The 13,976-nt window shown below is 55.3% G+C and overlaps 1 protein-coding gene across 4 annotated transcripts in view; it reads left to right on the top strand.

Moving 5' to 3' along the window:
* Adgrb1 (adhesion G protein-coupled receptor B1) overlaps nt 1-13,976 on the top strand; it is a 67,888-nt gene that overhangs the window by 44,945 nt on the left and 8,967 nt on the right. Inside the window, exons 18-26 of one of the 4 annotated variants that reach the window (XM_026782505.1) lie at nt 1-141; nt 5,807-5,910; nt 7,498-7,600; nt 8,223-8,373; nt 9,041-9,110; nt 10,290-10,356; nt 12,024-12,109; nt 13,516-13,614; nt 13,744-13,970. The exon at nt 1-141 is cut by the window's left edge and continues 1 nt beyond it. In XM_026782505.1, the coding sequence (XP_026638306.1) occupies nt 1-141; nt 5,807-5,910; nt 7,498-7,600; nt 8,223-8,373; nt 9,041-9,110; nt 10,290-10,356; nt 12,024-12,109; nt 13,516-13,614; nt 13,744-13,927 (1,005 nt within the window). In that variant the 3' untranslated portion in view covers nt 13,928-13,970. Of the gene's footprint in view, nt 142-5,806; nt 5,911-7,497; nt 7,601-8,222; nt 8,374-9,040; nt 9,111-10,289; nt 10,357-12,023; nt 12,110-13,515; nt 13,615-13,739; nt 13,971-13,976 lie in introns of those variants that run through there. The other 3 variants (XM_026782506.1, XM_026782504.1, XR_003377487.1) reach the window with 3 other exon arrangements.

Raw genomic sequence — 13,976 nt, 5'->3', positions numbered from 1 at the left:
CCCTCCTCCTCCGCCCCCCCGCAGCTCGGGCCCTGGTCTTGGCGCGGCTGCCGCACGGTGCCCCTCGACGCCCTCCGGACGCGCTGCCTCTGTGACCGGCTCTCCACCTTCGCCATCTTAGCCCAGCTCAGCGCCGACGCGGTGAGACCCGGGCGGTGGGGGGCAAGGGGCGCGGGCGGGGTCGTGCGGGCGGGCGGGCGGAAGGCGCAGGGCCCGGCCCCCCAAGGGGTCCCAGCGTAAGGCAGCCACGTTAGCCCGTTGAAGTCTTGGAGAGGGTGAGTGGGAGCCTGGTGGGCGGCAGTGTGGAGTTAGAGACCCCCAGGAAGTGACTGCCAAGTGGGTCCTGTCTCCACTCTCCTTGGAGGCCTGGGCCTTGGAGACCTCAGAACTGGGGCTAGGAGGCGGGCCTGTGGACCCCATCGCTTCCCTTGCCAGAGAACAAGGGGAAGAAGAGCTCCTCATACAGCGCTTCTGCCTGCCCCCGCCCCAGTGGAGCTCGGGCTGCGGAGGTGGCTGTGTCCCCAGGCAGGGTTCTGGGGGTGGCTGAGGCTGCTGGGCCTGGCCCAAGTCCCTAGACAGGCCCCATGGTCTCAGGGGCCTCCTTTTTTTGTTCCTGTGATTCTTGTGGGGGCTGCTGGTTTCTATGGTGACAGCATCTCAGGCCAGCTTGCTGTTTGGGGCTCTGGGTGCTGGCCGAGCCCTCTAAATTGGTGGGCTTTGCTGTCTTACAGCCTCAAGAAGGCCAGGAGAGTGGGGAGTAGGGGCTGGAGCTGCGGAGTTCCTGAGCCAGACTGGCCCAGGAAAGGAAAGAGCCAGGGTCTGAGCTCTGGCCCCCAGCCCAGCCCTGTTGTGCAAGGGGCCTGGGGCTAGAATGGAGGACTCTGAAGAGAGGGCTTGGCTCTCCTGGATGTGGGCAGACAGATCTTGGCCCTCTCAGAGTCCAGTTTCCATGTAGACGTCAGGACCTCAGAATGCTTGGCCACCCACCCCCTTATTCTCTGGAAAGTAAGGAAGGCACACTGTCAGCTGTGGTCACAATGGGGAAGGGGTCAGAACCATAGGGAGGGACCTCAGTTTCTTACTACCAAACTCCTTTTGGGCAGTCATGGAATCTGAGGTCAAGAAGGGCCAGCTCCAGGTCCTAGGGTGAGTTTGGGATCTTAGTACTGGCCCTTTGTGCCCTCCAACTGGGCAGCTCCTTCTGTGGGACTGCCTGCCTTGTGTTGGCAAGTCTGTGGGCAAGGTGAGGAGCCACCCTAGAAACTCCCTGCAAGAGGTGACTTCTGTATAGATGGCCAATGTATGACCATTCCAGGGTTCCTAGAGGCTGGCCTGGGCAGCATAGGTCCAGCCTAGTTTCCTATGCTGCACACTTTAGGACATGGAGGCAGAACCAGGACAGAGGGAATGGCAGAGGCCATGTCCCCACTTCCTTTCTCCAAGCCCTGGCTTAGGCTGTGGGAGGTCAGCGTGGTAGACTGGAGAAAGGAGCTTCCACACAACACAGCATGATCCTGGACTGGCCTTCTGTCTGTTCATTTCCATTTCCCTTAAAAATGAGGGGGCCCTTTGCCCTTAGGGAAGAGCACAGTTGTTGGGAGCTGAAACCCAAGAGCGAGCAGAATGTTTGGGTGTGGGGCCCTCGCAGGTTGAACTGACCATGACAGGTGACTGGGATCAGGAGAATGAGGCCACCCTGAGGGGGAGGAGTGGGTGGACTGCCCCAGCTCTGCTTTGTGTAGCAGGCATCCATGGATCGCCCTGGGGCTTCTAGTATCAGGTTAGTGGTCGCAGAACAGTGTCTCTGCAGGGTGTTGTTTCAGAGCTCCATCTCTGTAGTCCAGATAAGGCAGTAGATGCTGAGTTCAGAGCCAGGCAGTACCTCCTGGGGCCTTTTCCCTCTCTAGTATGATGAGATAGGATCTGACCTGCCTCACTGCAGGGCTCCACCAAAGGCAGCCTATCTTGGTTCAGTGTGGGGCTTGAGGAGGGGACTGGGAGGTGTGGCTTCTGCTTACCTCCTCCCTGAACCCCTCTTGGTCTTTCTCTCCTTCCCACCTGACCCAGACTGGCTGTCCTGGGGTTGAGACCCCACTTAAGATGCTGAGAGAAAGGGGACCAGAACTTGAGAGAGTACTCCTGTCAGGGTGATCCTGGTTTCTAGCTAGCTTGCTTGGCCTCTGTTGACATTTGAGTGCCCAGGGCTGGGGACTTGGGCAGACCTTAATGGTGCCCTGCAGTGCTGGGTCCTTGCTCACATGGCAAAGTAAGCAAACAGGAGGCGAGGAGGCTGTGGAGGAGGGCAGAAGCAGCCAGCAGCCTCCTTCCTGAAGGCAGCATCTAGAAGGAGTATGTAAAAAGGGGGCTTAGAGTGAGGTCTGAGGGGTCCACAGGAGTTCACTAGCCTAGCTTGGGGTAGGAGGTCATAGCCATCCCATTTAGGTGAGAAAGGCATAGAGATACCAGTGATATGGGGAGATGAGAGAGGCATAGGGCCAAGGACAGGAGAGTTAAGGTAGGCTAGAGGGGCGTTAGGGGGTTGGGTGGTGCTCAGCTTCGTACCAACAGAAGGAAACACAGGAAGGACAGGGAAGAGACTATCAGTGGAGACATGAGACCCTGGAAGGGACAAGCAAAGGACCAAGCTGTCCAGCTTCAGAGAGGTGGCCAGGGCTGAGTTAAGTGGCTGCAGAGAGAATCAGGTGGTCCTCTCCCTGGCCGACAGTGCTGGACCAGCTAGTTGGAAGCATAGGTAGAGACAACATACCTGAGACATGGTGGCTCAGGGGACTCTTGTCTAAAGGACCCGAAGCGGAGGTAGAGTGTGTGGCACCCAAAGCTGGGGTCGCAAACTGGTCAAAGCATGATATGAGCGAGACAGACCTGAGAGCCAGGAGCTGGCCGGGAGCCAGGGTGTGGGCGCAGATGCTGCTGGGATGCGGCTGTGGGAGGTGAGTAACTGCTCTGAGTCACACCTGTGAGTGGGATGCACCACCTGCCTGAGCTTTGTGGATGGACTAGGCGGTGTGTTTATGGTGCCCGATACAGCCTGGCCGTAGTAAACAGAATGTGAAGCCAGTCGCTGGTTGACGTTGCTTCTGGGACATGCCTCAGACTTAGCTGGTAGTGGACCAAGCCATAGTCTTGTAACCAGTATTGGTATCAGTGAGCCCCTAGCTCAGGACTTAGTATGTCACCAGGATCAGCGCTCAGTGTGTGACCAGGATGAGTAGGGTCAGGACCCAGGTACTGTGGAGTCAGATATGAGAGTGTAACCAGGATTTCACTCAGAGTATGGGCAGGGACAGGGTGCAGAGCCTGACCAGGGTCAGGGCTCAGAGTGTAACCAGGATTGGGGTTCAGTGTGAGTAGGTTCAGGATTTAGAGTGTAGGATTGAGGCTCAGTATGTGTCTAGGATTGTGGCTCAGCCTGTGACTAGAATCAGGGCTTAGCGTATGCATGGTCAGAGCTCAACTTGTGACCAGGGTCCGGACTCGATATGTAACCATGGCCCAAGCTGAGCCTATGACAAGGATCAAGGCTCAGTGTTTAGCTGATATCCGTACTCAGAACATGCCCTAGATCAAGAAGCAGAGTGGGACTATGCCTGGGACCAAGACTTAGTGTTTGTTAGTGGCGAGATGCGATTAAGTTTAGGCTCCCAGGTGGGGTTAGTTTGTGGGTACTCGGGAGCTGTAGACAACAGTGCACAGAACAGGAGGAACCCAGCATTGCAGGACAGAAGCGACTCTTGAGGAGGTGTGTAGACCACATGGAGACTCAGAGTAGGGAATTCATGGGGTGCAAATTGGCAGCAACTTTGGGAAGTGCAACCAAGGCAGGTCCTTGGTGAGGTGGGCAACCATTATCCAGAGTGCCCAAGGGAAAGTGATAGGCAGAGAACCAGAAGCCGGTTCAGATGGACTGTTCTGAGGGTTTCTAGATGGTGACTTCTTAGTTAAAAGAAAAGCCAGTCGTATGAAGGTCAGAGGGACAGTGCTGGGTGATGGGAACAACCTGTGCAAAGTCCCTGAGGCATGCCGAGCTTGGCCTTGGAGCTGGCCTCCCACAGTGGGCCAGCTTGCTCCTGCCTCCTCTCTGGGATTCGGGGCCTGTTTCTTGTCCTTGGGGTCTCCAGTCGGACCCTCCTAATAAGACCTGGCATTCTCTTGACACATCTGCTTCAGAGATTGCTGCTGCCCCCCACCCTCCTAATGTGCAGAGCTGTCATGAGTGACCCTGAGCCAATTGGGAGGAGCAAGCAGGCTAGGGGTGTCTGACAGCTGCCAGACCTAATGAGGGCAGACAAGGCAGATGGCCATAGAGGTCGAAAGTGGAGTCAGTCATGTCATGGGTGTGAGCCACTTGCTCAGTTAGCTGTGACCTTCCCAGAGCTCTGGAATATTTGTTAGCTACTCCCCCTCACCTGTCCCTGTCACCTGGCCCTCCTCTCAGTTTGGACCCAAGTTCTCACTGGTAAATCCAAGTGCAAAAGGACCGTGATCCTAGAGGGCTCACGCCTGGAGGATGGTGCCCAGCAGTTCACTGTAGGGGTACAGTGCTGTCCACAGTTGCTGTCCACCTTATAGCTAGAAACTTTTGAGGTTGCACAGACACATGGCTGGTCACCCAGGTCTCCTGTAAGGCCCAGAGGCCTGGGGTAATTAGAGGGGCCTGCTACTTCATACGATAGGAGTTGAGCCTCTCTCCAGAGTAGGCTTGGCTGGAGCATAGGTACCTAGAATACACAAAGAATGGGCTTGGTGTTAGGGTCAGGGCAACTCATGGTAGGCAGCACGTAGTCTTCCTGCTTGTGCCAGGGGTATGTGGGTCTGTATATATATCGGGTAGGTGGGTGTCTGTGGATGTGCCAAGCATGTGGCCTATGTCACCCTGTGGGTAGAGCCTAGTTAGGCCACCCCAGACCTGTTTTCATTCTGGAAGATGGAAAGGAAGGTGGCAGGATGAGCTGGGGGTAGTACAGAGGTTCTGCTAATGCCCCTATGACCTATGACCTGAGGCGCTGCCTGGCTTATGGTGTGAGCCATGGACTGTGTCATCATCTGTCCTGAACATTCCCTTGTGTGAGCAGGGCAAGCCTGCTGCCTGTGGGTTGTGCTGGGCCTGTGGTAGAGAATGGTGGTGTCCATGGGCCCTGCCCTGTACTGGGATGAGTGAGATCAGAATAACCAAGGCCCCAGGCTTGTGGAGGTGGGAAGTGAGTTTGGGGAACAGGGAATCCCAGGTGCAAAGACTCTGAGGTAGAAAATAGGCATCTCAGTCACCTTTGCAACAGACTGGGGGTACTGAGCCAAGCAGGGAGGGGGTGACCAAAATATGAGGTGAATCAGGGTACTTGCAAGAGCCGGGGCTGGGGAGAAAAAAAGAGGAGCTTTGGTGGGGCAATGAAAAGTAAAGCTGTGGGAAGAACGTTGGGCTGGATGGCCATAGAGCTGGGGGTGTTGGCTGGCTGCCCAGTTAGATACAGTGGGAGCTGGGGGTGGCACCAGTCTGTGCCTCCCTCACCCTACCTGTGATGTGGTGTGAACCCTTCCGGAATTAAGGGACTGTGACATGAAGGAGGGAGGTGAGGGCTACTTTCAGGCATGGCCTATGACTGTCATTACATTGGGGAGGGTTTGTTCTCAGCGAGGGACAAGAACTGCTCTTAGGAACAGCCCAGCAGAGGAAGTCAGAGAACCTGGGTGGGAGGTCACAAGACCCTGGGGATACAGGGGACCATGGTCAGACCTCTGTTCGCCAGTCATGGGTCCTGTCTCACTCCTTGTCTCCCCTGCTCCCCAGAACATGGATAAGGCGACAGTGCCATCCGTGACGCTCATCGTGGGCTGTGGCGTGTCCTCCCTCACCCTGCTCATGCTGGTCATCATCTACGTGTCTGTATGGAGGTGGGTGCCTGCTCCAGAGCCTGAAGATCCAGCCCTCCCTTGCTCCCTTGTACCATCCACTCTTGACCATGCTGCCTGCTTCAGCCCATGCTGCCCGTGTTCCCAGTCAAGGTTCCTGATTGCTGTGTCACTCAGGGGCCACAGAAAAGGGATGGGGTGGGGAGCATGTTGAACATACAGATCCTTTTTCCTACTGTCACCTGGCTACACCTTTTGGTAGACACTAACTCCGAGCCCAGGCCCCAGCTGGACACACAGAACAGTTTTCCTTTGGTTACTTGGAGTCTTCTGGCTACCCACTATCCCCGTGTACCCTCATACCTGGACCTACAAATTCCCCGGGGACAGAAATAACTTCCTGCACCAGGCTACCAGCAAGGATCCCCTGTGTCCACCTCAGGCCCTGTCAGACTACTTGTAGGCTATGGGGTGGCACAACCTGTTTAAATCTCAGGCAAACTATGGGTATAAGAGGATTGCATAGTTTGAATTCTCTTAATGTCTGAGCCATTAGGAGCCCACTCAGGTCACAGATGTGTCTAGGCAATACCCCCACCAGTAGGTATATGTAACCATGGGTATGTGCCAATGGGGTGGCCCTCTCCCTGCTTACCAGCATCTAGCCCCTCCCAGCAGTTTGCAGTGAGGTTTATTCAAGGTCATTGTACACAGAGCTGTTCTCGGGCTCCCCATGTGATGGCTGGCCCCCACAACTGGCTATTCCAATTCTCTACCCTGTGTGATGGTAGCTGATAATCGAAACTGATGTGCCAGTCTCTGCCTGCAGTCAGGCAGCAAGGGATCGATGTGACCAGTGGGAGTGGGGCCGTCTGTGCAGCCTCCAGCACCAGCTGCCCTCTTCTCTCTTCCCAAAGACAGAGCATCCAGATCCTTTCTGTAGGACTCCCTCTTAGCAGGCCTTCAGGATCTGACAGCATCTAGAGCTTGGAGCTCAGAGGCCGAACTCAGCTCTGACCTGGAGAGGAGGCTATTTGGTGTTTAAAGCACCTTCCTCAGTGAGCACTGATGGCATCACTGTGCCCTGTGAGCTGCAGACAGGGACTGTTCTGATGGCTGGTTAGGGAGCAGGGGCCAGATGAAATAAGCCCTGTGCCTACACCAAGCATGACAAGCCCCAGGGCTAGCTGAGGTTGGGTCTCATTTCCCAATGGCTGGTGATGGTTCATGGTGCTGATGATTAATGATGACGATGGCAGTGATGGAGGCCATGGTTGTGGTTGTGATGGCCAAAGTGATGGTGTTACTGTTGATGACAGTAGTGGGGATGGTTATGATGGTGGTGGTAGTGCTATTGATGCTGATGGTGATCGTGGTAGTGATGGTGATGAAGGTTATGTTGCCAGTGGCTGATGGTTATCATAGTGGCAGTACTGATGGTGATGATGGTGGTAGTGGTGGTGGTGATGGTGGTAGTAATAGGGATAGCAATGATAATGATGGTGATGGCGGCAGTGGTGATGATAGAGGCAGTGATTTCAGGGAGGAATTGGAACACTGTTTCTTGGATAGGCCACATGACCTTGATCCGTGCTAGGTGCTGACCTCAGGCCCTGACCCTTCTCACAGGTACATTCGCTCAGAGCGGTCCGTCATCCTCATCAACTTCTGCCTGTCTATCATCTCTTCTAACGCTCTCATCCTCATTGGGCAGACCCAGACCCGCAACAAGGTAGGCAACCTCTTGTCCAGCCCTGCAGAGCCTTGTGTTTCCGGGTGTGATGAAGATGCCGCCCCTGTACCCTGGCCAGCTGTGAGCTGGGCAGCTTGGTGTGAGAGCCCTCTGTTGACCCTTCCTAGGATCCCTGCCTTGCTCCCACCCTGTGATCTCTGTACCCTGTCCTTCAAATGTGACCCAGAGGCTAGGCTTTGGGAGGGACCTTCATGGGCTACCCTAATGTATTGGAGACGGAAAGAAGGCCTGGCCCAGACACTGCTGTGCGCCATGGTAGAAACTCATAATCATAGCGGGCTCGCCTGTGATTCAATGTGGGTCTGAGGGTGTGACTCCCCTGACCCTCGGGCCTCAGTTTCTTCCCTGCTGAGGCATAGGCCTGACTAGAGTTTCTCAGTGGGCCCCTGACCCCAGTTTGCTGGCAGCTGGGGGAGGAGGATTAGCATCTAGTCCACGCTTTAAGTTTCAGTGGTCCATCTCAGGGGGGAGACCAGGTTGCTTCCTGTCCAGGATCTCGGCTGGTCTCAAAGTCACTTCTCCCAGCTGTGCCACATGCTCATAGGGGATGGGTGAAAGCCAGCGAGCACCTGCCCAGTCCCCTTGGCCCCTGCCTGCCCAGGTTGTGTGCACGCTGGTGGCTGCCTTCCTGCACTTCTTCTTCCTGTCCTCCTTCTGCTGGGTGCTCACCGAGGCCTGGCAGTCATACATGGCCGTGACTGGCCGCCTACGGAGCCGGCTCGTCCGCAAGCGCTTTCTCTGCCTGGGCTGGGGTGAGCAGGGCAGCTGGGGTCGGGAGGTGAGGGTGGACTGTGGCTAGGACTGTTGGGGTATAGATCAGCAGCTGGGAATGAGGGCGGGTAGTGAGCCGGGCTTAGTGGCCAGGAGGGAGGGCAGACAGCTCGGGAAGGGTGGGCAGTGGGCAGGCATTAGTGGGCAGTAGTGAGGGCAGACAGCTCGGGAGAGGGTGGGCAGTGGGCTGGGGTAAGCAAAGCGTCAGGGTATGGGCAGGTTGAGTAGGATGATGGGCTATCTCTGTTCTTGGCGTTCTTGTACTGGCCTTCTGCTTATTCCTACCGCTCCTAGAGTCTCCATTTGCCACACTGGCTTCTCCCTTTGGGCCTCCAATCCTTTATAAGATTGCCAGAAAATGCAGCCCAGCCATGCCCATTAGCATTCAGATGACAAATCACAGTGCACTGTAGCTTGTACTGGGGGCATATGCTCTGAAAATGGTACCCCTTTTCTATGAGACTGATCAGTAGCAGGCCGCATCTCACCCTCAAAGTCTGCACTCCTGCAGCATTCTCCCAGTCCTCACCATCCGACCCTGTCCACCTATTTCCTGTAGCGATGCCCTCATTGCTTCCCTCTTGCTGCTTGCCCTATGTGGGCAAGGGATGGCAGGACTGACCACCCCTTCTTCTGGTCCTCTTCTAGGGCTCCCTGCACTGGTGGTGGCCATTTCCGTGGGATTCACCAAGGCCAAGGGGTACAGCACCATGAACTAGTGAGTTGGGCAAGAGGGCATGGCATAGCCTTCTGCAGACCCAGGAGACGCCCCACCTTGCTGGCCTAGGAGGGTGGGTCCTTAGGCAGCTCCCTCACTCCTAGGCAGTTAGGTCCTGTGGGCAGGGAGATGAAAAGAATGCCTGGGGCCTCCTGCTTCCTCATTTGGTGATCTTGATGGCCATGAACTTCTGGAGTCCTCACTCCCTTGTGTGCAAGTGTTGAGAAGAACGCCAGAGGACTGCAGATGCACCCTTGTTGTGGGCATTATAGGGATAGGAACCCAGGCTCAGGATGGGGCTAGAAAGAGGGAAAAAAAAAACCCTGAGGGGTTAACTGGCTCACACTAGTCAGGCTCTGGGTGGGGATGGTGGCTGAAACCAGCAGAGTGTGGGGGTAAGAGCAAACCTAAATTATTCTGGAGCCCCAGGGAGGTAGGTGGTAGGGCTGTGGAACCCCTGTATCTGAGCTATGTTGGAGACACTGATGCGGGATTCTGAAGAATGGAAAGGAGTGTATTGAGCAACATTGGCTAGAATGCCCAGTCCAGAGCTGGAGGCAAGCCTGCAGCATGCTGAGTATCCTCTATGGCAGTGATTCTCAACCTGTGGATCAGAACCCGCACAGGGTCGCACACAGATATCCTGCATATCAGATATTTACATTTCAACTCATAACAGAAGCAAAATTACAGTTACCAAGTAGCAAGGAAAAATAGTTTTATGGCTGGGGTCACCATAACATAAGGAACTGTATTAAAGGGCTGTAGCATTAGGAGGGTTGAGAATCACTGCTCTATGTGTTTGATCTCCTGTGGGTACCATGGATGGTGCCCAGGGGCTGATGAAGAGCTAGGCAAGTGAGCATAGGACTATTGACCTAGGCCAGGAACCTAATGTCAAGGAGGGCCTGCTAGAGACTCTGAGAAAGAATCAGAAAGGACCCCACTCACATAGGGCAGAGGGGAGCCCCAGGGCTTCTAAGAAGGCATGCCCTGGGTTATGCCTCCATTTGTAAGTGGAGGTAAGGTGGCTGCATGGGGACTCCTGGAGATCCAAACCAAAAACTTGTGCAAGTTTCCCTATTTCTTCTATAGTCACCCTGTTCATGTACTTCTTCCTGACACACTGGTTGCCTAGTGGGCATGGGGCTGGGTACTAACAACTTGTCTCTTCCCCAGCTGCTGGCTCTCCCTGGAGGGGGGACTTCTGTATGCCTTCGTGGGACCAGCTGCTGCAGTTGTGCTGGTACTGACACAGCCCCTCCCCTCCCCTATCTCCCAAACTGGATCCCTGGGTCTTTATTTGCCCCATGGCTGGCCTACAGGGGATGCTCGCCAGCTCCATTCACCCCGCTCCCCTTGCTCAGTGTGCTGCACTATACTCCTCTTACCTCCATGAGCATGACTTGTCTGGATGTTGGGCATTGATTATGTACCTGCCAGGAGGCCCTTGCAGGTTTGGTGAATAACAGGGAGGTGGGGGACAGATGGACAGCTGTAGCTGCAGGGATTGAGCAGACACGGCCCAGGTCATGCATGTCCACAGCAGGCAGCACCCCGAGTGCCAAGAGCTAGGGCTGCTTGCTTCCTGGTGTCAGAGGGACCTTGCCTTTCCCTGGCCCTTCAGTTGACATGCCCATTTGGAGAAGAGTCCAAAACTACAGCTGGAGACTGGCCCAAAGTCAGGAATGGCTTGGCTCAGCATGGGAGTAGATGCTCTCTCTCTGGTCCTTGTCTCCCTGTCTCACCCTCTGTCGGGGAAGGGTGGTCAGTGAGCTTGGTGCAAGTCAGTCTAACAGACAGGTGGCCCAGGAGCAACTGACCCTGCAGAGTGCGAGCAGTGGGTCTGAGGAGAGTGTGTAGGTGGTAGAGAGTTGGATGACTGCCAGAATCCTTGTTCCTTACTCCTCAGAGGCACCCAAATGGAAGGCCAGATGGGCATCATCACTGGTCAGTGCCTCGGGGGGTGGCTGCCAACCAGTTGGGCTTAGGTGTTGTTTCAGAGCGGGCTCCAGGGTCTGCATGAGGGACGGTTGAGAAAAAAGGCTCCTACCCCTACTTGTCCTCATGTATCCAGGATCCTCTGCCCGGGCCACTCTTCCTGTGACAGCCAATCAGAGCCTGTTGTAGAAGGGTAGCCTGGCCTAGAAGGATACCTGCAACCCAGCTGTATGGTCAGCAATCTAGGAGGCAGGACTGCACCAGGAGACTGCCCTTTGTGTGGAATCCATAGAAATTGTCAGCCCCCAGGCCTCTGGGCATGATCCCTGGCACAAGAGTTTAGAGTGTCTCCCCACCTTGACCTTTACCCCTTAAGGCCAAGCCAAAGCCTTGGGGTCCTGGCAGCCTTTCTACAAAAAAGGAATTACCTAGGGGCTCTCAAGGATTCTCTTGGAGTGGGGATAAGAAGTAAGATTTGAGCAAGGCCTTGTCCCTTGTCCCACATCCTGGCAGAGAGAGCCAAGGAGAGCCAAGGTGACAGGGACCCCAGGGCATGGAGACTGACTATGGACTTAGGAATGACTTTTAATCTTGTATAGTAATTTGACTAGCAGCTTAGAGATGCACCTGAGGCCCTAAGAAGCCCTCAGGAGGCACCCAGTGGAAATTGTTAGTGGGGTTGAGAGTTAGTGGGATTGGAGGAGATCAGGAACAAGGGGTGACCAAGATCAGCCCGTGAAACCATCCTTGACCCTGGGCTAGGAGCTCACCATCATCAGGGGTCAGGGGAGGGGTGTTGGTGGTGTAGGGTACATTGAAGACAGGGCTCTGTATGGATCCGACTGGCCAGCACTGGGGTCTGAATTGTGGGGGCACATGAGTCACCCTTGGAGATCTATGGACATTCTGGGCATGGCCGTTGCTGATCTGGGCACCCTTGGGCTCTGGCCCACTCCTGCCTCTGCCCGGCAGGTGAACATGGTGATCGGAATCCTGGTGTTCAACAAGCTCGTGTCCAAGGACGGCATCACGGACAAGAAGCTGAAGGAGCGGGCAGGGTAGGCCCTGTGGCCCTGGCACCTTGCCCTTCTTGGCTGGAAAGACCCAGAGTCCACCCACCATTAAGTCCCAAATCCAGCCTGAAAGTTCAGGTGTCCTGGAACAGATTGGGAAACTGGGGCACAGAATCTAAAGGCTTTTTCTAGCCGGTCAGTCTCTGTCTTGCTCTGTCCCTCAGTTTCTGTATCAGACCTGTAACAAGATGGGACCCTATAGTGTCTCCAGAAACATTTCCAAGCTCATTTCTCAAATAGAGCCCCCTCTGCTGGGCTCAGGCTGGTGAGAGGGCACCCCAAGCCCAAGTCTGGGAGTGCTCTCCCTGTCCCCTGAATCCCATAAGAGGCCTTGCCTGTATGGTGCCTTCTTCACTGGAGGACAGCTAGGGACAGGTGGGACAATGCTCCTCCCACACTACTCAGGTACCTACTCTGTGAGTTGTCCTGGAAGTGAGGATGACATGAGCGTCACTGCTGCCTCAGCTTAGGGACATTGGAGGGTCCTGCCCAGAGTTCTCCCTCTCCCACCTTCTACATCCTGCAGCTGGTGTACTGGTGTCTTTGTGGGGGTCCTACCCCTCCCCCTCCCCTCTGTGCCTGTCTTGCTTGGTGTCTTTCTCTGTCTCTCACTGTCTCTCTTTTTCTGGTTCCTCCTTCTCTGCCCAGTGACTTCTCTGGGTGCATGGTTAGAGCCCTTACTTAAGTGGGCTGAGGGGACTCTGTCACTGTGCTGGGTGCTCTTCTGCCTCAGTCTTGCTGTCTACCCCAGAACAGTGGGCCCACATCAGAGTCTGAGCCTCACACACATGGGCTGAGCTGTGGCTGGAGTTGTAGGTGTGAAGGTTTCCTTGGACTTTGCAGCACTGGCCTGCTTGATTTGCTCTTAGAATAGCCACAAGGAAGCTGACAGGACTATATCCCCTCTCATCAGAGTAAACAGAAGTATAGGAAATGGGGAAAGTTGGGAGAGCTGGAATCAGACCCCAATTATGGGTGTTGTGAACCAATGTCTAGATGGGAAGGTGTACATAGATGCTGTGTGTACATGCACACAAATCCCTCCCCCCCACACACACGTGCACACACACACACACACAAGCACAGGGCTGCCATACAGCTCAGCCTACTTCTGCTGTCCTTGTGAGGCCTGCAGGTGGATCCTCCATGACCCAGCACACGTGGGAGGAGGAAGGATATCAAGGCCTCCGTCAGAGCTTGCTGCTCTCTACACTTAGTGACCAAGGCATGCCGTCAGTCAGCAGATGCTGACAGTCTGCTGCCCATCTCGTTCCTTGCCCTAGGCTTGGGTCCCTTAGATGACAGAGCCTCAGGCTACCGTTTCTGCTCCTCGCCTCGCGGTTTCGAGGGAACCTGTTTGCTTTTGTTTCAGCCTTTGATTTCACTTGCAGTCAGCTGCCCGTGCCCCCCCTCGGGCGTGCCCTCACGTGTGCCGAGTGCGGAGTCCTCTCTGCTGCCGAAGCCACCTCCGACGCCACCAGTAACGCCATGTTAGTGCCCTGCTGCCACCTTGGAGCAGCCCTGCATGGGCTCTGCTCTCCCCTGAGTCACATTTGTTTGTTTTATGTTTTTCTTTCATTTCTTTCATTTCTGCCGTCCCCTCTGGATTTCCAAGGCAGCCATGCCCTCTACCTGCCCTCTGCCTGCAAGCTCGTCTCGCCCAACTCAAGGCCTGGTTGCTATGCAGCATATAAGACACTTGGGAGTCAAGGAGTGGGTCAGCTAAGGTATAGAGTGGGACTGAGTCCAAGGAGAGGTGGAGTGGGCCTGCACTGCTTCCTGCTGCTCCCTGACTTCCCCTAACAATGCTGGCCCAGAGCCTGGCCTCAGCCCCCACCCCCACAAGACAAGT

This window comes from Microtus ochrogaster, chromosome 15 (genome assembly GCF_000317375.1).
Source record: "Microtus ochrogaster isolate Prairie Vole_2 chromosome 15, MicOch1.0, whole genome shotgun sequence".
In the NCBI taxonomy this organism is placed as follows: domain Eukaryota; kingdom Metazoa; phylum Chordata; class Mammalia; order Rodentia; family Cricetidae; genus Microtus; species Microtus ochrogaster.
Note: the sequence above shows the minus strand (reverse complement) of the source record. Positions and strands in the feature narration are given on the sequence as shown.